Raw genomic sequence first — 27784 nt, 5'->3', positions numbered from 1 at the left:
AGACGCAGGTACAGAGAGTAGGCAGGGCTGATCCCGGCTGTGGTCCCTGCAAAGCTGGCCCCTTTCGTTCACAGCGCCCTGTGCCATCGTGCAGAGCTCCAGGTTATGAGTGGGCCCGGTGGCCACGGGTACCTCCACTCGGTGCCACCACCTGCCCCTACAAGGTCCCTTCTGCTTCCCACTGAACCATTAGGCAATTCGCACACAGAGACCAAGGACTGCGATGGGGACGAAGTGTGTGTCTGTATCGGGCCTCCCTCCCCACGCTTACGAGCAGAGTGACCGCAGAGGGACCGTCTCAGTCAGCAAGCTCCTGAAGCTCACCAGCCCCAACATCCTCAACTGTGAAAACGACAAGGGGAGCACCCAGGGCTGTTGTAGAAACTAAAGATGGCGCTAAACAAACATTAGGAATTCAACAAGTGACAGCAATCATCACTCGGTGTTCTCGTCCCACAAAGCAGCAGGGGGCACTTCTGGAGCCCTGCTCCTGAAAAGACACCCTGTTTACTTCCTCTCCCGTCATGATGGTGCTGGTGGCCAGCGGAAGAAGGAAGGTGCTCACTTTAGGACTACAGTTCAGACTTTCTCGGGGAGAGGCTCCCAGGCCCCGCTGCACATCAGAATCAGCTGAGGAGGAATTTAAACCACGTACAACGAGGGGAGCCTGGGTGGCTCCGTCGGTTAAGCATCTGATTTCAGCTCACATCAGGAGCTCAAGGTTAGTGGGTTCGAGCCCCGCGTCGGGCTCTGCGTTGACGACTCCAAGCCTGGAGCCTGCTTCCAATTCTGTGACTCCCTCTCTCTCTGCCCCTCCCCTGCTAATGCTCTTTCTCTCTCAAGAATGAATAAACATTAAAAAAAAATTTAAATAATAATAAAAATAAATAAACTACACACCCCGAGGCCCTACCTGGACACAGGGGACCAGATGGTTGAGGAGGTGAGGGCAGGCCCCCATCTGTAATTTTGAGCCTCCGAGACTAAATCAGTTGCTCTATCAGGGTGGGGACTTCTGTCCTGAAGCCTCGTCACCTCTTCAGGAAGCAAGTCAGATGTCTCCTTTTGCGGAGGGCTCCCTGCCACGTGGTCCATGGAGCAATTCCCCCCGAACATAGCTGTCCACACGGCCCATCTGCCCCTGCTTGTCTGGTTTCATGTTCAAATATAAACAGATACCAGCTTATCGTCTAAGGTAAACTGAAACCAGATAGAAGGAGGGTTCTCCTTAACTTCCTTGTTCTCACATCCCACTCTTGTGCATCATTCAGGTATGAGGCATGTAACACATGTGTGTGGCTTCGTTGTAGAGGCTTCTAAGAAGGTACTTGGAGAAATTCTAGAGTACAGCTCACATTTTGAAGCCCCCTGAGTGCAACTTTACATTGGCTCCTCCGGTCAGGTGTGAAGGAGCAATAAAGGGAACATCTGGACAGAAAAAAGTGCTCGAGGTAAGTGTGTTTCTGGAGTTCAAGGACAGTGCCGCCTCTCACCCAATCAATTGCAAACTGCTCCAAAGCCACCAAAGCCAAGGGCTCAGAAAGGCGCGTGGGAAAAAGAAGTCCCAGTACAAGGAATCTTTGACTTCTCAGGGAACAGGATTATATCTTCCTACTTACAGAGCCCCTAAGAACAAAACGACTCCATGCCATTTTCAGTCCTTTTTTTTTTAAGTTTACTGATTCACTCTGAAAGGAAGATAGAGAGTGGGGGAGGGGCAAAGAGAGAGGAAAGGCAATCCCAATCCTTGCACCGCCAGCGCGAAGCCTGCCATGGGATCGAACCCATAAAATGAGAGATCATGACCTGAGCCGAAACCAAGAGTCGGACGCTTAACCAACCGAGCCACCCAGGTGCCCCGCCATTTTCAGTCCTTATACAAGAAGCAGCCAGGACCATAAGATTAGCACAAAATGAAATGGGCTAAAGTTCAAATGACCCACAGAATGCGGGTCAATGCACCTCTCTGGCCTCTTGGTGCCTTCACTAATGTTTTCCCTTACAGATAATAAACTAGGATCCCGGGGGCACAGCGGGACCACTCCTTTGACATCCGAGGGCAATCAGCTCAGAATTACACAGCCCTCACCTGTACAAAATGCATCTTCCTGTCCAGCCCAAAGCTGCCAACTTACAGCCGGTTCACTGTCCTGCCGCCAGCCCGAGGGGGGAGACCCTACCCTTTGCGAAATTAATCTTCTCAGACTTTAAGCCATTGTAAAGGAGTCGGTCGGCTACTCCCAACCCAAAGACAAATGACAGTGCTTCCCAGCTCTCTGCACATTAGATTCAACCAAGAACTGTGTATTCTTTACACGTCATCTACCCCCCTCCAAGAGATTCCACTGTGCCCTGAGGGTGAAGAGCCTCTGAAACAGCAGGTGAGTGCTCCCTACACTGAGATTCCCCTAAAAACCAGATCACAAAGACACACTGCCTCCTTCACTGGCATCTTCTTTCTCTCACGCCCAAATTCTAGGTCCAGAGGAGAAGCCACAGGCAGCTTTTTCTGCAGAGTGCTTTCCAGAGATGTTTGCCAACTGCATCTTACGTTCTGTGATTTGCATTATGTGGCTCAAGAATTTTTGTAGCTTTCCTCTGAACATTCCCCCAGATATTCACCTCCAAATACGTGACCAAAGGCCCTGCATCAATGGCAGGACTACCTATCTCTTGGATACAACAAGCCCTTCCGTGCAACTACCTGGACGGAACTAGAGGGTATTATGCTAGGCGGAATCAGTCAGTCAGGGAAAGACAGATGTCGTATGACTTCACTCATATGGGATCTTTAAGATACAAAACAGATGAACACAAGGGAAGGGAAGCAGAAATAATATAAAAACAGGGAGGGGGACAAAAACATGAGACTCTTAAATACGGAGAACAAACAGAGGGTTACTGGAGGGGGTGTGGGGGGGGATGGGCTAAATGGGTAAGGGGCACTAAGGAATCTACTCCTGAAATCACGGTTGCACTACATGCTAACTAACTTGGATGTAAATTAAACAATAAATAAATTTTTTAAAAAAGCTTTTCTTCTCGGGGCGCCTGGGTGGCTTAGTCGGTTGAGCGTCCGACTTTCGCTTGGGTCATGATCTCGCGGTTCGTGGGTTCGAGCCCCGCGTCGGGCTCTGTGCTGGCTGCCAGCTCGGAGCCTGGAGCCTGTTTCAGTCTGTGACTCCCTCTCTCTCTGGCCCTCCCCTGCTCACGCTGTCTCTCTCTCTCCTAAAAAAAAAAAAAAAAAAAAAAAAAAAAAAAAAAAAAAAAAAAAAAAAAAAAAAAAAAAAAAAAAAAAAGCTTTTCTTCTCTTTGGCTCAATTAGGAGCAGATATTGTACATATCTGGAAATTTTTTCTTAGCGTGTAGGAAAATCTGTACTTTGTAATCTCATTGTGGGATTTAATTCACTTGTCCACACATAAAAAATCTAGCTGATTCTTGTCGTAAATTCTGAACAAGGCATAGCAATGGGACTAATTTTTAGCTAGCCCATCCACAGAAGTCTTGCCTACTTAAAACTATCAATTTATTGCATTATTATTATGATGATGCCGCCATCTTTTAAAATGTCTCCTGGACTTCTAGTCGGGAACCAAGGTCAGAGCCCATGTGATGAGCTATAAAAGAAAACCAGTCTCCCTCTATTACCCATAACTTCCTTTTCATTCCTGACTCAACTATATTGCCATGTGTACAGTGACAACAGGCAAAGTAAACTCAGTGGCTTACATTCCTTTCCTTCAAGCTCCAAGCCCAGATCAAGAAAGGGAAAAAAGTTCTTTCCACCACCTCTGTATACCTTCCCAGATCAGACCTTCCAACCAGGAAGGTACCCATGATATGGGATGTCTTCTTCCCAACGGTCCCAAAACTGTCCCCTCCTCTTCACCCATCCACCTGCAACTCCCTCCTCATCGCAGATATGCTACGCGGATACTCATAGTTCACTAAAGTCCCCGAACTTACAGAAATTGGTAATATATAATTTAGGCAATTAGACATGAGGATAAATTACATATGTTCTCTCTCTCTATCATTAAAATAAATCCATAAAAACAGTATTAGGTATGAGACCTAAAAAGTCCGAGTTCAGATCTCAGAATCACCACTGAGTATTTTAGTAACTTCTCAGAGCCTCCAGTTTGCAGTTTCTTCATCTGTCAAATCAAAATACTGACAGCTTCCTCTGAAGTTTGTTGGGGTAATCAGAAGCATTTATATATGAGGAGAAGTACTTGGCACATGACAAGTACGAAGCATATGGTTACCGAAAACACATGGGCTTTAGCTACATTTCAAAATTGGAAATCTCAGCATAGAGTTGAAGGTGACCTACACACAAAGTTCTCAGATGCCTGGATCTTGTGCTTGTGCATGGCAGCATTTTACAGGACTGTACAGTAGTTGACTTTTCAATTTAAAGTACATTCCAGGGGGGCGCCTGGGTGGCTTAGTCGGTTAGGCGTCCGACTTTCGCTTAGGTCATGATCTCGCGGTTCGTGGGTTCGAGCCCCGCGTCGGGCTCTGTGCTGACTGCCAGCTCAGAGCCTGGAGCCTGTTTCAGAGTCTGTGACTCCCTCTCTCTCTGACTGTCCCCTGCTCACGCTGTCTCTCTCTCTCTCTCTCTCTCTCTCCTAGAAATAAATAAAACATTAAAAAAATTTTTTTAAAAATAAGCTAAAAAAAAAAATAAAGTACATTTCAGGGGTGAGCCTGGGTGGCTCAGTCGGTTAAGCGTCCGACTCTCTATTTTGGCTCAGATCACGATCTTATGGGTGAGTTCGAGCCCCACATCAGCTCTGTGCCGACAGCACCGAGCCTGCTTGGGATTCTCTCTCTCCCTCTCTCTCTCTGCCCCTCCCTCAGGCACTGTCTCTCTCTCAAGATAAATGAACTTATAATAAAACAAAATACACTTCGGCTTATTCTACAGAACCGAAGAGAATGATTAACACGCTAGATGAGGATTTTCTCTTTTTTAATGTTTCCTGTTCAAATATTTGAATGCCCTCCAAGTGCTCATGTAACCCTTCACCTTGACGCCACTCCATCACTCACCATAGCTTTTCCTATTTGGTGACCTACAAAGCTAATTGACAAGGAAGTAAGTCTAGGCTCTCGGTGTACACCTGGCTGACGAAGAAGTTAATTAGAACATGAGAGCAATCTCTCCTGGGTAGGTACTAAACAATTACAGAATACGATGCCCCACGTGCGTGTGGCTTCTACTCATCTGTTTTCAGCAAGGCATTCCCAGGCCTCCCAGAGAAGCCCAGTTAACCACATTACCTGGGAGCACGGACCTTTGCGCCTTGCCGCAGGGCACACCTTTAGTGGTGAAGTTGTCACCAAAATCCTATCTCTGGATCCAGTCCCGGGAGTCACTAGGGAGTCCTGGGTCTATCGAATATGAAGCAAGGATTCCCAAATCCGTTCCTAGACCCTGCCTTGGAGGGCTGAGGCAGAGAGCCCACACTGGTAGCCACCTGCACAGATATGAGACCATCTTCCATCCACCTTCATTCCTCCGCGGTGTTCACCTTTCCTTCATAATATCCCAAATCACTCTCCAGGGTATCCATAGGTACTTCTAAAAACAGACTTTACAGTGTTTCCAGGAACCCATGCAAAAGCAATGCTTTCACCGTCTGATTTCCTTGCTTATCCCTGAAATCAACAGCAGAGTAGTCAAAGGCGTGGGAGTACAGAAGTGAGATCTTAAAAAGATCGCGTTGGAGCCACATATAAGAGGAATTCCAAGCACCCTGTAAACCTCAAGCCAGTCTTAGGGGTTAATCAGACGGTAGACGGCTGTGAATTCAAAGTCTCCTCTAGTTTACAAGCATTTGATGAGAATGAATAATGTTCACTGCTAGGGCCGGAGCGGAAAAGAGGTCTTTAGAGACTGAAAGGAAGCCCAAGCAAAGAGCAACGCATTAGTCTAGTTCTTCGGGACAAGAACATTGGAATTGTTTCCCATCAACTGAGCAGGGCAAGTTCACTCGCTTCTCCCCTCTCTTCCGGAGAAGTCAAAGACCAGGAAAATTTTGAAAAAGTGTGTGTCTGAGGGATGTGAGCCGGGAAAGGGTGTCAGGGGGAGGGTGGGTGGAAGTGGCAAGGCAGTAAAGGTAAGGCAACGAGATTCTGAAGAAAGGGAGAAGACCCCATCTGTCACTCCAGTTCTCCTTACTTGGAACACACAAAAACAAGAACAAAAACAAAACAAAACAGAATTTAAAGTTACAGAACTTTTTTAAACCACCTCTATCCTTGGGGCTTGTCTCTCCGGAGGGAGGAGCCACACACCTCCAGGGTGGGGTTCCTCAAGCTCCACGGCGGCCGGAGGGACCGGAGGGGTCGCAGGGACTGCGGCCGGCTCCGGAGGGAGCGCACGCCCGCGTCCACTCGGTTCGGAAGAGCCCCGCGCGCACCACCAGCGCCCCGCGTCTGCGATGCGGGGAGAGCTGGCTGGAAACGCGCGACGGCGAGCGTGCCGGCCGGGGTCCGGGCCCACGGCCCCGCTCAGGGCGCGCTCCGACACCGCCCCGGGAGCCAGCCGGCCTTACCTGGGCTGCGCCGGGCTCCTCGACCGAGAGAGGGATGACCTGGACGGTGCCGTTGAGAGGCTTCTGCTCGTCCGGCTGTCCGCCGAGCACCGAGAGCTCCAGCTCTTCCCCCGTCGATGGAGATCCGGCGCCTTCCATGAGCAGGCAGGGGAGGGCTGAGCAGCCCGCGAGAAGCAGGGCGCACACAAGACGGGGTGCAGAGTCCAGAGCCGCCTCCCCGCGGGCGCACACCCCGCCCCCCGCGGGCGCGGCGGGGCAGACCTCGGGCAGCGGGCGGGACGGGGCGGGGCGGCACCGGCGTAGGGGAGGCGCCCCGGGCCCCCGCCGGGTCAGAGCCGCCGCGCCTACTGTGGGCTCGCGGACCGAGCAGAGGAGGGCTGTTTTTCTGGTTTGTTCATGGCTGGGCCGGCTCTGCCTTTCCCTGTCCGCGCAGACCCGAAGCAGAAGCTGAGCCGAGGGCCCGGTTGGGTGGCAGGCGCGGCCCGGCCGGGCGCCGCAGCGCCAGCCACGGGGGAAAGGTAGCATTCCACCTCCAGGGGCCGTCTGCGGCCGGGGCTTGCCCCAGCGGTCTCTGCCGAGCGCACGTTCATTCATCGAATCATCTAGCAAGTAGGAAGGCTACACGCGCTCGCGCAGAACTTCTGGTTCGGGGAGCCCGGGGTTTTGTTTGCTCAGCACGGTGTTGATCATCTCGTGCTTCTGTTCAGAGCGGGCTTGCCCCCAGCACACGTATGGAGCAGCAGTTGGAGGTGTGGACAGGATGCATGGAAAGAAGCGATCTTCAGAAGAGGTCGACTTGTGTCCAAAAGCCTGCCTACTACTCAGACCCTTCCTGAATATTGGGGCTCTGGTTGCTGGTTGGCCGGCACCAGATCGTCCGGACTCCCTCTGCCTGCTGGAGGGGGTCATGCTGACTGCAGCCGCTCACGGCTGGCCTGCGCTGCCTTCTGCTTTCCCGCCTCCGCTCGCACTGGCACATTCTGCAGCAGTCAGGCTGCATTCTCAGCTGGGAGTTCTCAAAGATGCTTTTTAACAAAGGATCAAGGGTTAAGAGAACCAAGAAGGGATGTTAGGGCACCCAAGGACAAAGGACATCAGAAAGCCATCATAACCCACGGACCTAAAAGGCACTGGAGCCTCAGAACCGGAGCCTTGGAGGAGGGCCCTCCCCATGGGCTCTATAAGTCACAGAAAAGTTGCTGCCACTTCCAGCAGTAGCCCAGCAGGCAGGAGACAGACAGGAATAAATACCGTGACCTTTCTCCCTACCTGCCACTCTCCTTTCCGTTGAAACTGTTGATGGAAGTCAGGGGTCAGCCTCCTAAAGCTCAGAGAAGAAAATGAATCTGGGGTGCCAAGAGAAAGGAGCCTGCACCCTATCTTTCCCTACAGTAACTGACATCTTGTCTTCTCAGACATTCAGTAGTCTGGTCTGGTCACATTCCTCTTCCGGGCTGGCCCTCACATAGCCCATTCTGTTGCCACCCCAACGTGTTTGGATACGATGTTCCCTTTGCTTGCAATGTTTTCCCCACCCACTTTCTGCATGGACAATTCCCATCCACCTTTAAATTCTAGCTGAGATGGACTTTCACCACTAAACCTTCCCTGACTTGCATCCTCCCCCAGAAGTCATCCACGCCCTTCTCTGGTACCAGTACGCCCTGTACCATGTTAAATGCAGCACAGATTCAGTCCGATTTAATTCAACAAATAGCACTGAGTGCTTGCTACATGTCAGATATTCTTCTGGGTGCTTGAGGTCTGTCTGAAGAGGTAGCTAAATAAAAAATCACTGCCATGGTGAGGCTCCTGTTTAATGAGGGAAACAAACTTAAACGACATTTCTAGAATATTAGAAAGTATGTGTGCTATGGAGAAAAATAAAGCAGAGGGAGGGAGCCGGAATGTCAAGTGGTGAAGGTTAGGGGAGAGAGGAGGTGCAATTGTAAATCGGGCCATCAACTCAGGCCCCATCCAGAAGGTGGGACAGATAGGACATGGGGGTGCAGTGTACAGCAGGGTGACTGTAGTTTGGCATCCGTTTTGCATATTTGAAAGTTGCTAAGAGAGTAGATCTTAAAAGCTCTCATCAGGAGACAAAGAATAGTAACTATGTGTGGGGGTGGACATTAACTAGATTTATTGTGGTGATTATTTACACAAATATCAAATCGTTATGTTGTACACCTGTAACGAAATAATTCCTTAATTTTTTAAAAAATGAAATTTGAGGGGTGCCTGAGTGGCTCAGTCGGTTGAGCGTCCAACTTCGGCTCAGGTCATGATCTCACCGTTTGTGGGCTCCAGCCCCACGATGGGCTCTGTGCTGACAGCTCAGAGCCTGGAGCCTGCTTCTGATTCTGTGTCTCCCTCTCTGTGCCCCTCCTCCACTCACACTGTGTCTCTCTCTGTCTCTCAAAAATGAATAGACATTAAAAAAATTTTTTTAATGAAATTTGAACAGAGTTAAAGGTGGTGAGGACAGTGACTGTGCTGTGCTGAAGAGGGACATTCAGGATAGGGACGTGAAGCCTGTTTGACTTCTACTGTCTGAGAACCAGTAAAGCAGCCAGAATGAAGTATGAGCAGTAACTTCTTTCTCTGGTCTGTCTCCTCTGTTGTTTAAGCTCCTTGAGGTATCAGTGTATCCCCAGTACTTAGCTCTGGAGTTAGCACTGTGCCCTCTATAAATGCTGATCAGTTTGATATTCTCAGCTATGCTGGTTTGTTAGGCCCAGGCTCTGAGACCCCAAACAGGATCAGCAAGACCTCTCAAACTCCAACTCCCGTCCTTCCCCGGGGACCAGACAACATTCGCCACCACCGCCCCACCCCCTCCCATCCCCCGCTTACAGAAGGTCGGTTTCCCTGAGAGACCCCCACCCTGTGTCAGATGAACTGTAGCTGTTTTCCAAGCCCTGTTTCTCCATGAATAGATGTTTATAATCTCCTTCACCCTCCAGAGGATCAAAAAGCTACTGTTTACTGTTACAAACACACTCTCAGTCAGATCTACTAGTGCCTTCTGAGTTCTGCAAAGCAGGGTTTCTATATTCCCTAATCTAGGTTACAGTGCATTTCTAGAATTCCATAAACCTAACTCTTGCATATGGTTGGCATCCCTATGGTAATATAGGCTTTGAAGACAAACAGATTTAGCACTCTCAGTACTGTGTGTTCTGTGGCAAGTTGTTTAGTGTGAGTTTCTTTCCTCATTATAAACAGTTCCGACCTAGTAAAGACGATTAAATGAAGTAATTGGAATTAGGCATTTATTCCCAGGCCTGACCAATAGCAGGATCTCAGTAAATATCCCTTATCTCTGTGGCTATAATTATCTTTATAACTAATATTCACCCTGCTCCAACCCTCAGCAGCCAGCAGTAATCCTTGACTCAATATATTTTCTTTTGATATTGATTTGTGTTCCCATCCTGTCACATTTTTTCTTTTTCTTTCTTTCTTTCTTTCTTTCTTTCTTTCTTTCTTTCTTTCTTTCTTTCTTTCTTTCTGTTTTAGAGACAGAGAGAGCATGAGCAGGGGAGAGGGGCAGAGCAAAGAGAGAATCTTTTTTAAAAATAAAATAAATAAAAATAAAATAAATATTTATTTATGGGGCACCTGGGTGGCTCAGTCAGTAAGGCATCTGACTTCGACTCCGGTCATGATCTCACGGCTCATGGGTTTAAGCCCTACATCAGGCTCTGTGCTGACAGCTCAGAGCCTAGAGCCTGCTTCTGATTCTGTGTCTCCCTCTCTCTCTCTCCCCCTCCCCTGTTTATATTCTGTCTCTTTCTCTCTCTCAAAAATACATAAACTTAAAAAAAATATTTATTTATTTGTTTATTTGGGGGGGTGGAGGGAGAGAAAGAGAGTCCCGAGCAGGTCTGTGCTATCAGTGTAGAGCCCAATGTAGAGCTCAGACTCACGAACCATAAGATCATGACCCGAGTTGAAATCAAGAGCCCCACCTACTGAGCCACCCAGGCCCCCAGAAAGAGAGAGAATCTTAAGCAGGCTCCACGCTCAGCACAGAGCCCAAGATGGGGCTTGATCCCGTGTTCCTGGGATCACGACCTGAGCCGAAATGCAATGCCAGACACCTATCTGACTGAGCCACCCAGGTACCCCTGTCCTGTCACATTTTCTCGATCACTGATACTTGCTGATACCCCCCAATATTACCTGAACTACTTAAATTCTTACTTGCAACTTCTTCCTGATTTGTGGTAACTGCAAATTTCTTACTCTCCAGAGAGCTGACCTAGAATGTAGATAAGGGTCCTAGTCTCTTCTTGAGGACTTTTTCATCCCACCAGTGAGTCTGGCTCTAAACTAAGGATTCAGAATGAGTTTGAACAAAATGTTCCTCCCTTGAGGTAGAACCCAATTTAGATTAAACAATTCTTGATGGAAGTCAAGTATTTGTGCATGAGAACCCAAATTCTACATGGATTTGTCTTTGCCATTTCTTCAACATCTTCCTCTATACAGGTAGCTTTTTAAAGGGTACTGTTCTTTCATCAAGTCATGCAAATGTGTTTTTGTTAAAGTATACTGTTCTTGCACAAATAGTTCTTTGTAATAGAATTTCAAATTAGTATTGACTCAATTGCTTTAGTTTGTTCAAGGAGTAAAATGTAAATAACATTAAAAAATTGAAACATACTGTGGCCAAGACCCCCTGATCTGTATAAGATTTTCAGTGTTGCTTTTCTTGTCATGTGTCTTCTTCTTCCTTCAAACGTCCTTAGAAATTTCCCGAGTGATAGTATAAACTGAAAGTAAAGTAACATCATCAAGGTGACATCACCAAAGCGCCAAAGCATCGCGTTACCTTCAAGTGGGTCTGTGCCTCATGAAGACACAACAGTATGTATCTATTTGTTGCCTGGTGACAAGCAGCAAGGGAGTCAATCACTCAGACTAATCAAGCAGAAACAACTGAGAAATGGTTGATTTGTGATGTTGCATTTTGCAGATTTCAAGACACCGTGAAGGAGGCCCAGAGTCCCCAGTGGTCTGACGCACAGAAGTGCTCACGTCTTGTTTTATGGAGGCCAGGCCGCATAACAGAATCTGGATTTGCCTCTCTTTACACGTTTGCAAGAATAAGTATGTACGTCCACATCATCTGCGCATTTTGGCATCAAATAGCCAAGTACGTTAGGTTGGTGTTTGTGGACCTTCTCCCCACCCACCCCTGCACTGCTGAGGAACACGAACACTCACATTTGTGCAAGCAAGTGCTCAGGGTGGTAGCGTGGACATGCGGTTTGAAAAACTTCCTGTGATGAATCTGATAGATCATGCGGGCCCTCCTCCATCTCCTAACTGACACCACAAACTTACTCATGGTGTTGGTGTATGCTGTTGAATAACAACTCTCCTTAGAATTGACCATAAATAAAAAGTACAATTCACCTTGTGCCTAGGTCATAGCAATCCCAGGCAAAAATAAACCTAGGTTTTAAGAACCATCCGTGTAATCTGTTCTTCTAGACAGTGGATTTAAGAACTAAGTCCCACTTTGTGAATGAACTAAGTGGTGTGCTCGGCACTCTGAATTGTACCCTGCCATTGCTCGCTTACTGAATCCTTCGGGACCTGTTCAGAAAGGTATCATGGGGGGCCTGAGTGGCTCAGTCGGTTAAGCATCCGACTTCAGCTCAGGTCATGATCTCACAGTTCCTGATGTTCAAGCCCCGCGTTGGCCCCTGTGCTGACAGCTCAGAGCCTGGAGCCTGCTTTGGATTCTGTGTCTCCCTCTCTCTCTGTCCCTCCCCTGCTTGTGCTCTGTCTCTCTGTCTCTCCAAAGAAAATAAACTTTTAAAAAGAAAAAAAAAAAGGAGGTAGCATTAAAATGCTGTGTCAGGGAGCCTGAGTGGCTTGGTCGGTTAAGTGTCTGACTCTTGATTTCAGCTCAGGTCGCGATCTCATGGGATAGAGCCCTGCGTCAGGCTCTGCTGAGCATGGAGCCTGCTTAAGATTCTTTCTCTCCCTCTGCCTCTGCCCCTCCCCAATCACACTCTGTCTCTCTCAAAATAAATAAATAAACACTAAATAAATAAATAAAATGTTGTGTCTTTTATCTGAAGGAAATGGTCTTTTAGCAAATCAAAATATGTTCTGGGAACTGGAATGTATTCACTATTTCAGGGAAATTAAATCCATATTTCAGGTTTTCTGTCTGATCTGGGGAGTGACCCCTTTTGCTTGCTCTCTCTCTCTCTCTCGTAAGATCTTCTGAGGCCCCATGAAAACTATTTTCATTATTCTGGCCCCTACTTAAAAATGGTATTGTTATGAGTCCTTTGACTTTGTCCAGGGGAAAACAACTGATATTCTTCTCCTTCCTGCTGGTTTCACCCAGTTGGTGTTGTTAAGTCTGGCCTCTGTTCATGGAAAGCTTATTCTGAGATCAAGTATGAGACTCTCTAAATCAAGATCAAATAAATCAATAACTATGATGTGTTGAGCATGACCTATAGGTTTACAACTATGCTCGGTGCTGTAAGGCCCTGAAGGTAAAAGTAAGTCCTGGTCATTGGAATTTTATTAAAAAAAAAAAAAAAAGCAGAAGCCAGATGCTAATATTTCTGAAAATTTTAACTTTCAAAACAATCATCAAAAAACTCCCTTATCGTTCAACTGTTGACCGGTATTGTCACAAATCCTTAAATTCCATGGAATTGCTTTCAATCAAACTACCGTGATGCTTCATGTCCTGATTTTAGTGAAGATCCCTGACTGTCAGCTTTGTTGGTTGGCTGATTGGTCTCTCTGCACACAATATTCCCATGTGTCAGGGCTGAGGAAAGTCCGTTATGATGTGGTTAGACAAAATTAGACTGGACACCAACAATAAAGGTACTTCCTTTGTCAATAACTGAACTTAGGTTTATGTGCATTTATAAAGAAGACATTTTTGTGAGTTTAAGTTTATTAGAATGCTGAAATCAGGCATTTTTAATAGAATTTTTTATTTTAACAAATCAGATTTGCCTAAATCCTTATAAATATCTATACCTTGAATAGAAGCATAAATTAAAGAGTTAATTCCTGAGCACCTCACCCGTTTCTTATTTTATTTTTTAAAACTTATTTATTTATTTTGAGAGAGAGCATGCATGTGAACAAGCAGGGGAGGAACAGAGGGAGAAAAGAGAGAGAGAGAGAGAGAGAGAGAGAATCCCAAGCAGGCTGACAGCAGGGAGCCTGATGCAGGATTTGATTCCGCGACCATGGGGTCATGACTTGAGCAGAAACCTAGAGTCAGAGGCCTCAACTGACTGAGCCACCCGGGTGCCCCTTTATCACTTTAGATTTCTCCCATTCCTGAATCAATGGCTCTTTGATGCTTAACAGTGAATACAGCTCAGGGGCGCCTGGGTGGCAGTCAGTCAAGTGATTGACTGTGGCTCAGGTCATGATCTCACGCTTCTGAGTTGAGCCCCATGTTGGGTTCAGCGCTGACAGTATGGAGCCTGCTTGGCATTCTCTCTCTCTCCCCTTCTCCTTGACTCTCCCCTCCTCATGCTTTCTCTCTCTCTCTCTCAAAATAAATAAAATATTAAAAAAATAAATATAGCTCTGGGTCACATTGGTGGCTCAGGTGGTTAAGCTCACGTCTTGATCCTAGGATCTTGAGATCAAGGCCCACATGGAGCCCTGCATGGACGGATCCCCCACTCCGTCCCCACTAGCTCTCTCTCTCTCTCTCTCTCTCAAATAAAAAAATAAAGAAATACAGCTCTATCCTCGAGGCAATTTTTCATGGAATAAAATACATATTCATTTTTTTTGCCTTCCAATAAATACCACGTATATGTGACTTGAAATTTACAGAAGAAAAAAACTGAGTGTCATTTTATTGATAATTACTGCATTCTTTTTAAAAGAATCTATCACAGAAATCATAGGCAAAACTCCAACTTGTACTTTTACCAAAGAGAAGGGACATATTTATGAATCCAGGGAACAAAGTTTGACACTCTTGTGTAAACACCAGGGAAGTTCGGTCTTCCACATCCGTGTCCCCAGCTAACGATGCCGGTCAAAATCCACCTTCCATCACTTTTTCTTCGACAAGATAAAGGTCCACCCGAATCTCCCTACAGGAGAAGGTAATGTAAGTCTGAAGTACCTATGTCCCATGATCATCAATTTTGTCATTAATGTGTCTAATGGATTGTATTCAAAACTCTCATTTTGGAAGGTTTTCACTTTCCAATTATGACACAGTTTGGGGAAAAGTCAGGAAATAATGTGAAACTTCTAATGTCATTTTGGAATTATTCTCCCTAAAATCAAAATGCTGCATTTATTGTAAGAAACTTAAATCTTTAGGCCAAGAGTATCTTTAGAATATTCTGAAGGGCAGAGGCGGGTGGGGCATCTGGGCAGCTCAGGCAGTTAAGCAGCTGACTCTTGATTTCGGCTCAGGTCATGCATCATGAAATGGAGCCCTGTGTTAGGCTCTCCTCTCTCTCCCTCTCCCTCTGCCCCTTCCCTGTTCTCTCTCAAAAATAAATAAATAAATAAATAAATAAATAAATAAATAAATAAATAAATAAAAATTTTCTTGTAGCAGAAACAACTCTCACATACTCCAAAAAACAGCCTCAATAATAGTAGAAATAGCAGCAGCAGTAGTAGTAGTAATAGTAGTAGTAATATAATAACGGCTAACATTTATTTAGCGTAAGCTCTGTGCCAAGCACTATGTTGGGTCATTTAGCCCCGACAGCAACTGTGTGAGTCATGGCTATCTTGGAAAGTGGACCTCTGCCTCTGGGCCGTGCAAAATCAGTGGTTGGCTGATGACAGAAGATGGAAAAGCCCTGTCTGGTTGGCCAGGCCCCACGGTCGGAGGCAACCTTAAGGATCACTGGCCCACAGCCACCACAGACAAATCACCCCCATTTGAGAGTCCCTTCTGATATCTCACCTCCACAAAGCAAAGACTAAAAGACTAAAAGAATTTAAAGTTTAAACATCATTCCTAGAGTATCCATCCTTTAAATTATAACTTCCGTCCGGGCTTAAGTTTTACAGTTTGGAGGACAGGTAAGTTGCAACTTAGCCAGAAGCAAAGACTAAAAAGCATTCTAAATTCACCCCTGAATCCCACCCCCTAATTCTAGCCCGGATTGAGTGAATTCTGACTAGTAGAGTAAGTGGGATGTTTTTATTTTTTTTATTTTTTATTTAAAAAAATTTTTTAAATATTTTATTCACTTCTGAGAGAGAGAGAGAGAGAGAGAGACAACGTGAGCAGGGAAGTGTCAGAGAGAGAAGGAGACACAGAATCTGAAGACAGGCTCCAGACTTGAGCTAGCTGTCAGCACAGAGCCCGACTCGGGGCTCGAACCCACGAACTGTGAGATCATGACCTGAGTTGAAGTCGGACGCTTAACTGACTAAGCCACCCAGGTGCTCCCGGTTGTTTTTATTTTAATTGTCACCACATCAACTCTACTCAGTCTAATTTAACCTGTAAGCTCTGGAGAAATGTGGAACGGGACTATATAACTGAGTAGCTCCGGGAAGCAGCCGAGACACAGATTTGAATGGATTTATGTAAAGGATCTAGCACAGTGCTTGCCACAAAATAGGGGCTCAGGAGACAAAATTCATTATTTTAATAAGATGAGTGTTTGTGGCGTGATGGCCAACATTGTGGAAAGATGTAGGAATGGCTCCCACCGCCCCCTTTATCCTCTGACTCAGCTGTATGCCTTCTGGCAACCATATAGCTCCATATCTGTGTAGACTGGAATCTGAGACTTAGAGAAAAGTCTCTGTGAAGGTGAACTCCTACTTTACCCCTGTCGGGGGGCCTAACCAGAGGCAGACGAATGAGTGCCCTCTGTCACCTCCCTGCCACTCTTTCCCGTCCCCCAGCCTACGCATCAATGGAGCAGGTGAATAAAACTCTGGCATCTGAGAAGGGAAACAGCCCTTAAGGACCCTAAAGCACTGCGAGCCATCCAGGGGGCGTGAGGGAGAGAGAGGGAGAACTGCCTTGTTTTTTAGTTGTCGGTTGGTTATAAGACCATAAATCACGGCAGGGTGATAAATACTAGTCGCATTTTCTCAATGTTGCAGCAAAATACAAAGGAACCAGAAAACTGAGTTTTACAGACCTAATTATTTCATCACCTTTCCCTGATCTTCGCCAACAAGATTATAATTAATATCTGAATTAAGGGAAATACCTGCCCTAGTTCTTTCCCCGTGTTGTCTAAGTGAAATGTGAAAGTGTTTCTGGAAAGTGCAACAGCCTAGGCACCGGGAAGGCAAGACGGCTTACCCTGCACGCATCTCTCTTGCCCGACAGGACCCCCGCGCAGAGCATCCGTGAAGTGATGATCCCATAGGTGGAAACACAGAGGGTTTGCTCAATGAGCTCCACCTCTGCTTGCTGCAAAACTGGGGAGCCTTTATTGTCTGGAAAACACAGTGGAAGTGGAAATCATGGTGGTGATTACACTTATCCAGGGTTTTATGACACCATTTAACTCACATTATCTCCTTTTATCCTCGTGGTGATTTTTTACCCTGTAAATTGCTTTATCGTCCCTATTTTGCTGAGGAAGAAATAGAGGGACTGGGCCACTGGCGCACAGCGAGGAGGTAACAGGGCAGGATTCTGACCCAAGGTCTGGCTCAGTCACCTGCGTCCCTGAGCCATGTACTTCCGGCTTTCGGTGGGACTATGAGTCATAGCAGTTACTGTACCTGTGGGTCAAGAGGCCCACCCCGTAAGTGGACCAACATAAACTGATATGTGGGAGACTTCTGGGAACCATAAAAACACATCTGTTTGTCTATAGCCCTTTCACTTCCTTTCTTAACCTGTTGGGGTAAGATGATTCAGAAAAATAAACACGCGCACACGCATGCTTTTAAAGGAAATGTCTCATGATAAACTGGTTGAATAGACTCTTCCCTCCTGCGATACAGAATAATGTAGTTAAAGCCCTGAGCACCGTCCTGATAGATTATAGGTGTTCGAGCCCGGCTTAGCTGCCCTCCCTCATTAGGACCCTGAGACCCCAGCAGGCTACTGTGACCGCATTAGCTAAACAACGGCAGTGAGGCCTTGAGAAGCTGCCCACAATGCATTTTTGGACATTTGCCCACAATGTCAAGACAAGGCCAAGGGTAAGATTCAAGATTTGGCAATGGCTGCAGAGGAATCGGATGCACGGGAGCTGAGGGAAAGCGTTAACCCTAACCTCTGAGGAGGTACATACAAACTGTGGCTTATTCCCCTTGCTACGCAGTCAGAATCAACCATGAATCCTAGGCCATGAAAAATGAAAAACCTTGGCCAGAGCAGATGTAGGGACATCCCTACGAGCCTGAACTTTCTGCATAATAATAAAGATGTCTCCTCTGGTGAAGGAATTGTAAAGAGGCGTCCCCTCTGGGTGGACAGATTCTAGGCTGATGTGACCCTCAGGACTGAACGTGCCGTCTGGGGAGCTGACGCAGGCTGGTTCTCAGCCCTGACTCTCATTCCCCTGGGCACACTTACCCTTGCAAAGGACATACTTGCATAGTTCTCAAGACAGCAGCCTGAGTTGACACAATAGCGTGGGGGAGGTGTGGGTGTGGGTGTCCTCTTCTTTAAGAAAAGGAATCACTTCTTTGGATGAAAGGGAACCTCAAAGAGGAACTGCTCTTCTATCATGGAAAACCTAGCAAACCCCTCAAAGTTTGAAAAGGGCCCATGTTATCTATCCAATCTTGCCTGGCTCATAGACCATTCCCCTTACAAGGTGGGTCTTGCTTCTTTTAGGGGTAAGGGAAGAACATCACCAAACAGGAATAGTAATACCTTCCTCCATTCTACTTCTCAGAATCATCAGGAGGCTCGAATGAGACCATATACAAAAACTTTCTCTGTGGGGCACCTGGGTGGCTCATTCGGTTAAGTATTTGACTCTTGATCTCGGCTCAGGTCATGATCTCATGGTTCGTGGGTTCAAGCCCCACATCAGGTTCTGCTGAGCTCATGGCGAGGAGCCTGCTTGGGATTCTGTCTCTCCTCTCTGCCTTTCACCTGCTTGTGCTCTCTCTTAAAATAAATAAACTTTATATATATTTACATATATATATAACTCTCTGTGAACCCCATAGCATTACATCAGCAAAAGTTGGTATTATCTGGAAGGAGAGGGTATGACCATTCATTCATACACATACCTGCTTCGTGCCTTCGGCCCCAGCCAGTTACCCAGCACTTCTCTCCACCACGCACTTTCTGGCCAGCGGGAGGAATGCATATTGGCTGAATGAGCTGTTTCAGGGTCTCGGGCCAGGCAGTACTGAGCTGTAGCAGAGCGATATCATAGTCGAAGGTCTGACTATTATAGTACTCATGGACAACGATTCTCTTCACCGCGGAGACAAACTTGGCATTCCCCTGCACATACATCCCGAGGTGAGCAGTCCATGGCGTGGGGTCTGACAGCCTGGTGGAAAAGGAATGGAGCACGAAGTCAGTGGCTTCAAGGGCCACACATGGTTTGGATAGAAGCCATCTGCAGACAGATGAAGGCGACCTTTCAGTTCCTGTCATAGTCCCTGGCTCTGTCCTCTGACATGGTGAAGAGCACACCTTTTTCTGAGCCTCCCTTGTCTCCTGGTAAAACCAGAGATGAAGTAAGATGTGATAGGGGTGGTGCATGGCCTCTGTGTTCCCGACAATCCCCTCACCCATCCTAAGGAACTGCTGGAATTTCTGTGGCCCCCGATAGCTGGACAAGAATGTGAGTGGCTGGAATTACGTTGTGACATTTTTCCTCTTTCATGCTGACAAAGGCAGCTGATGGGGACAGACAGGGCCAGTAAGACAGCAGTCTGGGTATCTTTTTGCCAAATTCGGATGATATGAATTCCAAGATAGTTTAGAAACTAAAGTTTCTATAAGTGCTATAAGCAGGAATTTAATGACATTCCTTCTTGTCACCTGCCAGAAAACTTAAAGGTCATGGCTCTAACTGCTCAAGCATGACTATTCACAGGGGCCCCACTCTTTGTCAATCCTTCCGGAATTCTAATTCTGAACAAACTCACCTGCACTTACCTTAAAATACCGTCATGGCTGATGAGAGGGAGACAAGAGAGAAGAGGGTTATTGTGTAGGGTGACTTATACTGTCACTACCAGAATCACTGCTATGTATTGGCTCAACGGAATCTTTTTCTGCATGGGGACCATTGTGTATGCTGACTACAGGGCAGTATTAATAAACTCCTGTCGTATACTGTATTTAATGTAACTGGCAGTAAGGCAGTAGAGGAAAGGGTCTCCATCTGCAGGCAGCCTGACCTAGAACGAAGCAGAGCATTCCTAAGCTTTCTCTTGTATGGAAAAGCAAAGGACTGTCCGTAGGTGCTTTGACGTGACAAAAAACACACTAGTGCCAGTTGTGGGCACCTTCCAATGTTCCGAAAAATCACTGATTTCTGCCAAACACCTTGGCCTGAGACAGAGCATCCGAGCATGGGAGATGATTACCCACAATCCCGCAGAGAAAGGAGGAGAGAGAGAAAAACCATTGGCTCAGTTGTGATCATGTGATGTTTGGCATCATATACTACTCACTACTCGTATTGCAAGACATCGCTCACTTATCAAGTTAAAATTTATTAGAAGGCCACCTGGGTGGTTCGGTCGGTTAAGTTCCCAACTTCATCTCAGGTCATGATCTCAAGGTTCATGAGTTCCAGCTCCGCATCACGCTGTGTGCTGACAGCTCACAGCCTGGAGTCTGCTCTGGATTCTGTGTCTCCCTCTCTCTGTCCCGCCCCCAGCTCACACTCTGTCTCTCTCAAAAATGAACAAACATTAAGAATTTCTTTTTAAATAAACACCAAAAAATTTTTAATGGCAAATTAAAAAAATTTATTAGAAATGTTTTCCCGTCTTGCAGAACACCTGCAGAACAAGTTAGTCACAGTCCAAGATTTTACTGTATTTGATCTTCATCTCATTTTGGCACAGAGCTCCTAAACCTTTGGAGTTTCCTAAGTGAATAGAGTTACAAAGCTGTCTTTTGTTCCATTGTTATGTTAATGAGTAACTTTTGGACCCCACCTAAGGCTGGGAGCTGGGTGCCAGGAAAACCAAAGCTGTGATTGGAGGGTTGGAACTTCCAGTCCCACTCAGTGACCTCTGAGGAGCAGGAAGGGAGGGCTGGAGGTTGAATCCATCGCCAATGGCCAATGGTGTAGTCAATCATGCCTTTGTAATGAAGCCTGTATAAACACCCAGAAGGATAGGGTTCAGAGAGCTTCTGGGTTGGAAGACACGTGGAGATTCAGGGAGAGCGGTGCACCTGGAGCACCATGAAAGCTTCTCGCCCTTTCCCTAAACATTGCCCTGTGTGTCTCTTCCATCTGCTTGTTCCTGAGTTATACTCTTTTACAATAAACCAGTGATCTAGAAAGTAAAATGTTCCTCTGAGTTCTATGAACTGCTCAAGCCAATCAATCAAACCAAGCAACGGATGGTTGGAACCTCCTGTCTATAGCCAGTGGGCCAGAAGTATTGGTAACAACCTGGACTCACCCCTGCTGAAGTAGGGGAGGAGGGAGTCTTCCTGGTCTTAACCGGTTTAATCTGACCCTATCAGGTAGACTGTAAGACGCTCAGCTGGTGTCACAGAATTGCTTGGTGGTGTGAGAACCCTCCCGCCAACACATTGGAAATTGGGTGCAGAATCATTGCTGTTTCAGTCTAAATAGAAGTCCAGCGACCATGCCCCATGTGGAGCGACCATGCTCCACACGCACGCGCGCGCGCGCGCGCGCACACACACACACACACACACACACACCCCATTTGAATTGATGAGATGTCTCCAGCGGCAGCTTCCTTCCACAGCTTCCCAGATGTGTGGTCTGTGATGAGAGGCACCATCACAGAGTACGAACTGAGATGTCCTACCTGTTTCCATGGAAACAGTGGGCCGCAGAAAGAAGCCACTCCCTGGAGATGACCGAGGCTCCGCAGTAGGCAGATCCCACAAAGTGGAGGCTGACTTGCCAAGGCCAGCCCCCTTCCTGGGTGTCAGTTCCTCCAATGATGCGGGGGAGGGTGGAGGAACTCCTGCTGCAGCCTTGAGGAAAGGAAGGACCATATGATTTAAAAGCACACTTGTAAGTAAAACCGGAAATTAAGTCAGGCGTAGCGCTACATTGGGAACTGACGTAACCAGGCAAGGAATTCAAAACCTCTTGCTTATCTAGTGAAAAGGCACCAATAAACCACTCCCTCCTCTTGAAAACTGGCCAGGAGAGAGAGTCTCCATTTAATAAATCACATGACAGGAGGAGGGGACATGTTAGCAACAGCTGCCCTGATATGAACAGTAGCCGTGAGGCTTAGATTATTAGAGAGGAAAAGGTTAGTTCAAAAGGCAATAGGATTTGAGAATGTCTTTAGAGCCATGCTGATTTGAAAGGAAGGCTTTGGGAGAGAATTTCTAAGTCCAAGACAAATGAAAACCTGCTAAGGAAAACTAGTGATCAGAGCAATTATTTTCCAGTGTAAATAGTATCGATAACTATGCATCATTAACATGCTGCCGCCTGGGCAATTAGGAACCACATAGGGCAGATTACAGTCCTTGGGTCATAGCTGAAGAAAGAAGCAGCACTTGGCATTGATCATAACATAAGGCCTAAGTTAACAGTCATCTGCAGTGTTCCCATATCTATTTCTTTTCTAATGGATTTTTTTTTTTAATTTAGGAACTTCTCCTTTGATTAGAATTCTTAGAATGTGAGAGTTCTCATTATTAACATCTGGTGCTTTAATGCTTATTATCAAGAAAGCAGATAGAATCCACTCTAGAACTGTTTTTAGTTTGTTTGTTTGTTTGTTTGTTTGTTTGTTTAGAGCATGTGAGACAGCATATGCGAGCAGGGCAGGGGTGGGGGGTGGGATGGGGGAGAGAGAGGTGGCAGGGAGAATCCCAAGCAGGCTATGTGCTGTCTGCACAGAGCCTGATGTGGGGCTCGATCCCACAAACTGTGAGATCATGACCTGAGCCAAAATCCAGAGTCCGAGGCTTAACCAACCTAACCACCTAGGCACCCCCAGAGTTTTTAATTTTGAGAAACCATTTCAGATGCAGTTCACCAATATTTACTATTCTCCCCCGAACCCGTGTCAACTTTTGCCGGGGCGATTTACACCAAGAAGGGAATGCAAAAGGAAAACTGGTGAACTGAGGAAGGAATATGGGGAGTGAGAAGGAACATGTTTCTACTCACTGCAGCCTTGTTCGTCGCTTCCGTCTGGGCAATCCACTGTCCCATCACATTGTGCATTTTGTTTCCTAAAGCAAATATCATTGCCACACTTAAAAGTTCTGCTGTTACATGGAATGCCTAAAAATGAACAGAAAAGGGAAGAAGTTTTTCCTGCCCAGAAACAGACTCGAGTGAATGACGCTCGGCTCCATCCCGCAAGGACGGTGCAGCCATGACAGAGGTATTTGCTGCTCTAGAAAACCTGGCAGAGGGTGATGGGGCAACCCTGGCCGTGACCAGGCCCCTCACCTCCGTGGAGTAAGGCAGGCGCACCTGTTAACAAGCAATCCGATGGCCTCTCCTTTCTTCCACTAGAGGTGAGATGCAAAGCAGTGGCTGTATCGGTAGCTTTAGGCCATGGCGTCTTTGCTATTAATTATTTTGTCTTGTTCTCCAAGAAAAGTTTGAGTACCAATCAATACCATATTCAATCCCTTTCTACCAGCCGGGGGAAAGTGGGCGACTCTGTGACTCACAGCACATTTGCTCACACCTCTCGTGATAGGTGTTTCTGCAGGGGCTAGAATACAGTGTGTCCCATCATGGTGTCTGGCAAGTCCCACCACCACATCCTCAGCATCTGTTAGTCTCGAGCAGCACTAAAAGCAAGTAAGCAGGGCATCTGGGCGGCTCAGTCGGTTGAGCATCCGACTTCGGCTCAGGTCATGACCTCAAGGTTTGTGAGTTTGAGCCCCACATCAGGCTCTGTGCTGACAGCTCAGAGCCTGGACCCTTCTTCAGATTCTGTCTCTCTCTCTCTGCCCCTCCCCCACTTGCACTCTGTCTCTCTCTCTCTCTAAAATATAATATGACATTAAACAATATTTTTTAAGTTAAAAAAAAGAAAAAAAGCAAGTAAGCAATGAAAATCTTCCCATACCCACATGGACCCATACACACACAGCACACACACCCAACCCCGGTTAGTGGGACCAACTGTCCCCTTTTGCCTGGGGCCAGGAGGACTCCCCAGGAACAGGGGAGGTCCTGGGAAAACCAGGGCAAGTCAGTTGCCTGAACCCCGCGGAGGTATTTCAGTTCCGACTTAGAAGGGTGTACAGGAAACACATCAGAGGGCAGAGGACGCTCCCTCACTTTGAGTGCAGTTCTGCTCATCCTGACCATCCTCACAGTCCCTGAAGCCGTCACAGACCAGAGGGCCAGGCTGCCTGAAGGAGCTGGCGTTGCAGGCGGGGTGAAGAGTCGCTAGAATGAGAACAGACAGAAAGCTCACGAGCCTGACACCTCAGCGGGCCTCTGAGCCCCAGCAGCGCCCCTCCGACGCGGCGAATGGCTCAGATGACTGACATAAAACACAAGTGTGTTTTCCTCAAAACTGACACCTTCATGAGAAAAGCAGAGGTTGGGACGTTATCATTCCTAGTGCTTTGCATCTCTCAGGTCAGGTTTTTGCTTTCGCATAAGTGTCACACTCTGCCAGTTTGTTTCCCTAATTACAATTAAATGCCTCATGAGGTTTTCTTTGAAAGACGACAAAAGTCATAAGCTGTTACTTAAATTAAACTTGTCTACCTTTCTAAAGAAAATGAGAGTATCCCTAAATTGAGGGGTTTTGTTTTATTCATCTCTGCACCTCAAGTCTCTGACTACAAAGTAGGTGCTCATTAAAGGTTTGTTACCTACATTAATAAATGTGAGCTCTTGAAAGACAACAGGCTCATAGTCTGTGTGTCTGGAAAACTCTTGTTAAAATCACTTTGCCCTAGGGCACCTGTGTGGGTCAGTCGGTGGAGCATCCGACTCTTGATTTCCGCTCAGGTCATGATGGGTCACGGGATCAAGCCCTGTGTTGGGGTCCATACTGAGCGTGGAGTCTGCTTAAGATTCTCTCTCTCTCTCTCTCTCTCTCTCTCTCTCTCTCCCCTCTCCCCAGCTCATGCTCTTCTCAATCTAAAATAAAAAAAAAAAAAAAAAGATTTTGCCCTGAGCAATCCATTTCCTGAATTAGAAAACCGCATTGTCAATCTATCATAATCATTCTTCTTTGGAATATTTTCATGAATTGCCTTTGGGCAAGTGACAGGCACAGTTATATTAGCAAGCACTCTTTGAAGGCTGTCTATGATTCCTAGACATTTCTGGTTTTGTGAAAAGTGATCATTTTTGTTATCCGCTCCCTTTTTTCAGCCACATCTCTTGTTGGGGGCCGGGGGTAACAAACGGAGGATATTGCTACCCTGAAAGAGCTCACTGAGCTTCCGGGAGTACCTAGCTGACTCCTAGAGAATGGTTTCCAACATGGCACAATGATAAATAATCATTGTGATTATTATGATTATCACATGTGATAAATGATTACCCAAAACAGTCCTTCTGATAAAGTAACAATAATCACTTTTGTTTGGAGCATCATAGCAGGAAACTATAATAATATAAAAAATACCAGCAACCTCAATCAGTATATAATGGCCAGTATTCATTTTCTTAAGCAACAGAAAACCCTGTAGATTGGAAAGGTCAATGAACCATATGTTACGAGACTTTTATTTCGTTTTGTCAAAAACAAAATACAGGTGCAGAACCATGGGTTATTTTTCATGAATATAATTTTTTCAGTTAGTTATATGAACTGTAACATTTCTCCAAGAATATGAAAGAAATTAAATAGCTTCACCATCACAGTGGTCCTTAGGAGAAAGTGTTGCCAGTGGTATCATATGGTCCGGTGAACTATTCTCCCCATATTACTCCTTGAAACTGGAGGTAGAGTCAAGAATGATGTGCAAATTGGGGCGCCTGGGTGGCTTAGTCGGTTAAGCGTCCAACTTTCACTTAGGTCACGATCTCGCGGTTCGTGGGTTCGAGCCCTGCATCGGGCTCTGTGCTGACTGCCAGCTCAGAACCTGGAGCCTATTTCAGAGTCTGTATCTCCCTCTCTCCCTGACCCTCCCCTGCTCACGCTGTCTCTCTCTCTCTCTCTCCTAGAAATAAATAAAAATATTAAAAAAAAAAAGAATGATGTGCAAATAGTAATGAAAAACCAAGAAAGAGAATCTCTGTCCAAAATAAGAATATCCAACACCCTATCTCTTAGTCATTGCAGATGTAATGCTGATGCAAACTGTACTGGTAATTACATTAATAATAATCCTTTCATTCACAACAACTATGCTCCATAAATCAACACGTTCAAAGAGTTTACTTCTCTGCAGATTCTGAGCTTCTCTCTAGATAAAAGATCTGTCCTTTAAAATAGGATTGTTAGTTTAAGATTGTGGTTGATTAAATTATTGGCCACAGATTCTCACTCCCTGTGGTAATATTGTACACCCCCAATCCTTGCCATGACCCCAAAGTGTGCAGTGTAAACGTGCCTGACCCTTGACTATGGCCTTAGCTATATGACTCACTTTGATGGACTATAACGTAAGTGAAGGCGTGCCAATTCCAAGCCCAGACCCTAAGAAGAGCCATGTGATTTTGCTCCCCCCTCCTTTACCTCTACCCTGCCATGGCTAGCCCAGAAGTTCAATGAGGAAAAGAGCTATGGGGGGGGGTAGACCTGACCCCAACCTGGAAAGAACCAAGTTTATGAGGACCTGTTGCTTAACGCACAGCCACCCACCTGAGCCCAGGCTAGACGTGTCATATCTTATACAACCCTTGGATGTATGGCCCAGAATAAATGATTGCTGTAAGCCACTGAGGTTTATGGTCGCTTGTTATGCAGCAATAGATAACAGCTACAAAGACCCATGATATATGCCAATAGACTCAGTGGCCCAGAAAAGCTATTTCTTCCTAAGAAAGCCATCGTAAAACTTGAATACCCACCACAGAAAAGCTCATCACTTTCATCAAAGCAGTCATTTACTCCATCATATCGCTGGGCCTGAGGGACACAGAAACCAGAGGAGCATCTAAAAGATCCAACAGGACAGGCTAGAGATGATAAAACACAAAAAATCTTGTGTGAGTCCCTAAAAGTCGCCAGACCACATTAACAAAGACCAATGACGTGTCAGGTGGTTAAGGAATCGGCAATGTAGCCATAGTAATTACACAATTTCTCTATCCGATCAAGCTGTAGTGGTAACTGAAGGACAGAAATGGTGAATTTAGGAGAGCAAGGAGAGTAAACTAATGCACCAGAAGCTCTGAGTCAACACTGCATCCACGTCACATGTACAATCAAACTTCTACTACCTCCACCGTCAACTCAGCAATCCGGCTTTGTCATTGACTTGGAGAAAGCAAAAGCCAGAAGATACTTTAGAGTCCAGCATGCTTAACGTGCAGGCTTTTAGACTCCCCAGGGAGTTATAAATCGCCTTCTGGTGTCTCTGAATCCCATATGATCAGACGCATTATTCTGAGGAATCTGCTCTGAATTCCACTATCAAGTGACCTCTGTCCTCAAATATATTAGTAACCACTGATCTTAGACACTTGGACCTGCAGAGATTAGTGGCTGGCCTCAAAACTCAGGACTCCTGCCTTCTGCCTCCCGGTCCAGTTCAACCAGGCCACTCACCAAAGATGCATTCCCTGCCTGATCTTAAATTGTAAATCCTGGCTTATAGCTAAATATATTGGAAATACTAAACCCTTCTTCACTGCCTTGGTCTGAATGTCTGTGGTCCCCACAAATTCATATGTTGATATCCCAGTGTCCATTGTGATGATATTAGGAAACAGGGCCTCAGGGAGGCAATTAAGTGTTGAAGGCAGAGGCCTCATGCATAAGATTAATGCCTTCATAAAAGAGGCCCCACGGAGCTCCCTCACCCTCTTCCACACTTGAGGATACAAGTCTGTGACCCAAAGAGAGCCTTCGCCTGACCATGCTGGCATCCTGATCTCAGATTTCCAGCCTCCAGAACTGTAAGAAATACGTTTCTGTGTTTTATAAGCTAT

At 46.3% G+C, this 27784-nt stretch overlaps 2 protein-coding genes across 3 annotated transcripts in view; both read right to left on the bottom strand.

Annotated features, from left to right (window-relative positions):
• The window catches only part of CUNH3orf52 (chromosome unknown C3orf52 homolog), a 32299-nt gene extending 25495 nt beyond the window's left edge, over positions 1-6804 (bottom strand). The window contains exon 1 of the mRNA XM_039250350.1: positions 6570-6804. Within this exon, the coding sequence (XP_039106281.1) occupies positions 6570-6707 (138 nt within the window). The 5' untranslated portion in view covers positions 6708-6804. The remainder of the gene's footprint in view (positions 1-6569) is intronic.
• Positions 6805-14259: 7455 nt separating this feature from the next.
• TMPRSS7 (transmembrane serine protease 7) overlaps positions 14260-27784 on the bottom strand; it is a 36850-nt gene continuing 23325 nt past the window's right edge. For both annotated transcript variants that reach the window (XM_039250351.1, XM_039250352.1), the window contains 7 exons: positions 26702-26809; positions 24002-24112; positions 22868-22984; positions 21537-21708; positions 18789-19057; positions 16888-17024; positions 14260-14686 (listed from right to left, as the gene is read on the bottom strand). In XM_039250351.1, coding sequence (XP_039106282.1) covers positions 14516-14686; positions 16888-17024; positions 18789-19057; positions 21537-21708; positions 22868-22984; positions 24002-24112; positions 26702-26809 — 1085 coding nt within the window. In that variant the 3' untranslated portion in view covers positions 14260-14515. The remainder of the gene's footprint in view (positions 14687-16887; positions 17025-18788; positions 19058-21536; positions 21709-22867; positions 22985-24001; positions 24113-26701; positions 26810-27784) is intronic.

Source organism: Hyaena hyaena, unplaced genomic scaffold, assembly GCF_003009895.1.
Source record: "Hyaena hyaena isolate Hyena2069 unplaced genomic scaffold, ASM300989v1 scaffold_366, whole genome shotgun sequence".
Lineage (NCBI taxonomy): Eukaryota > Metazoa > Chordata > Mammalia > Carnivora > Hyaenidae > Hyaena > Hyaena hyaena.
The sequence above is the reverse complement of the archived record's forward strand: the minus strand, read 5'-3'. Positions and strand labels throughout refer to the sequence as shown.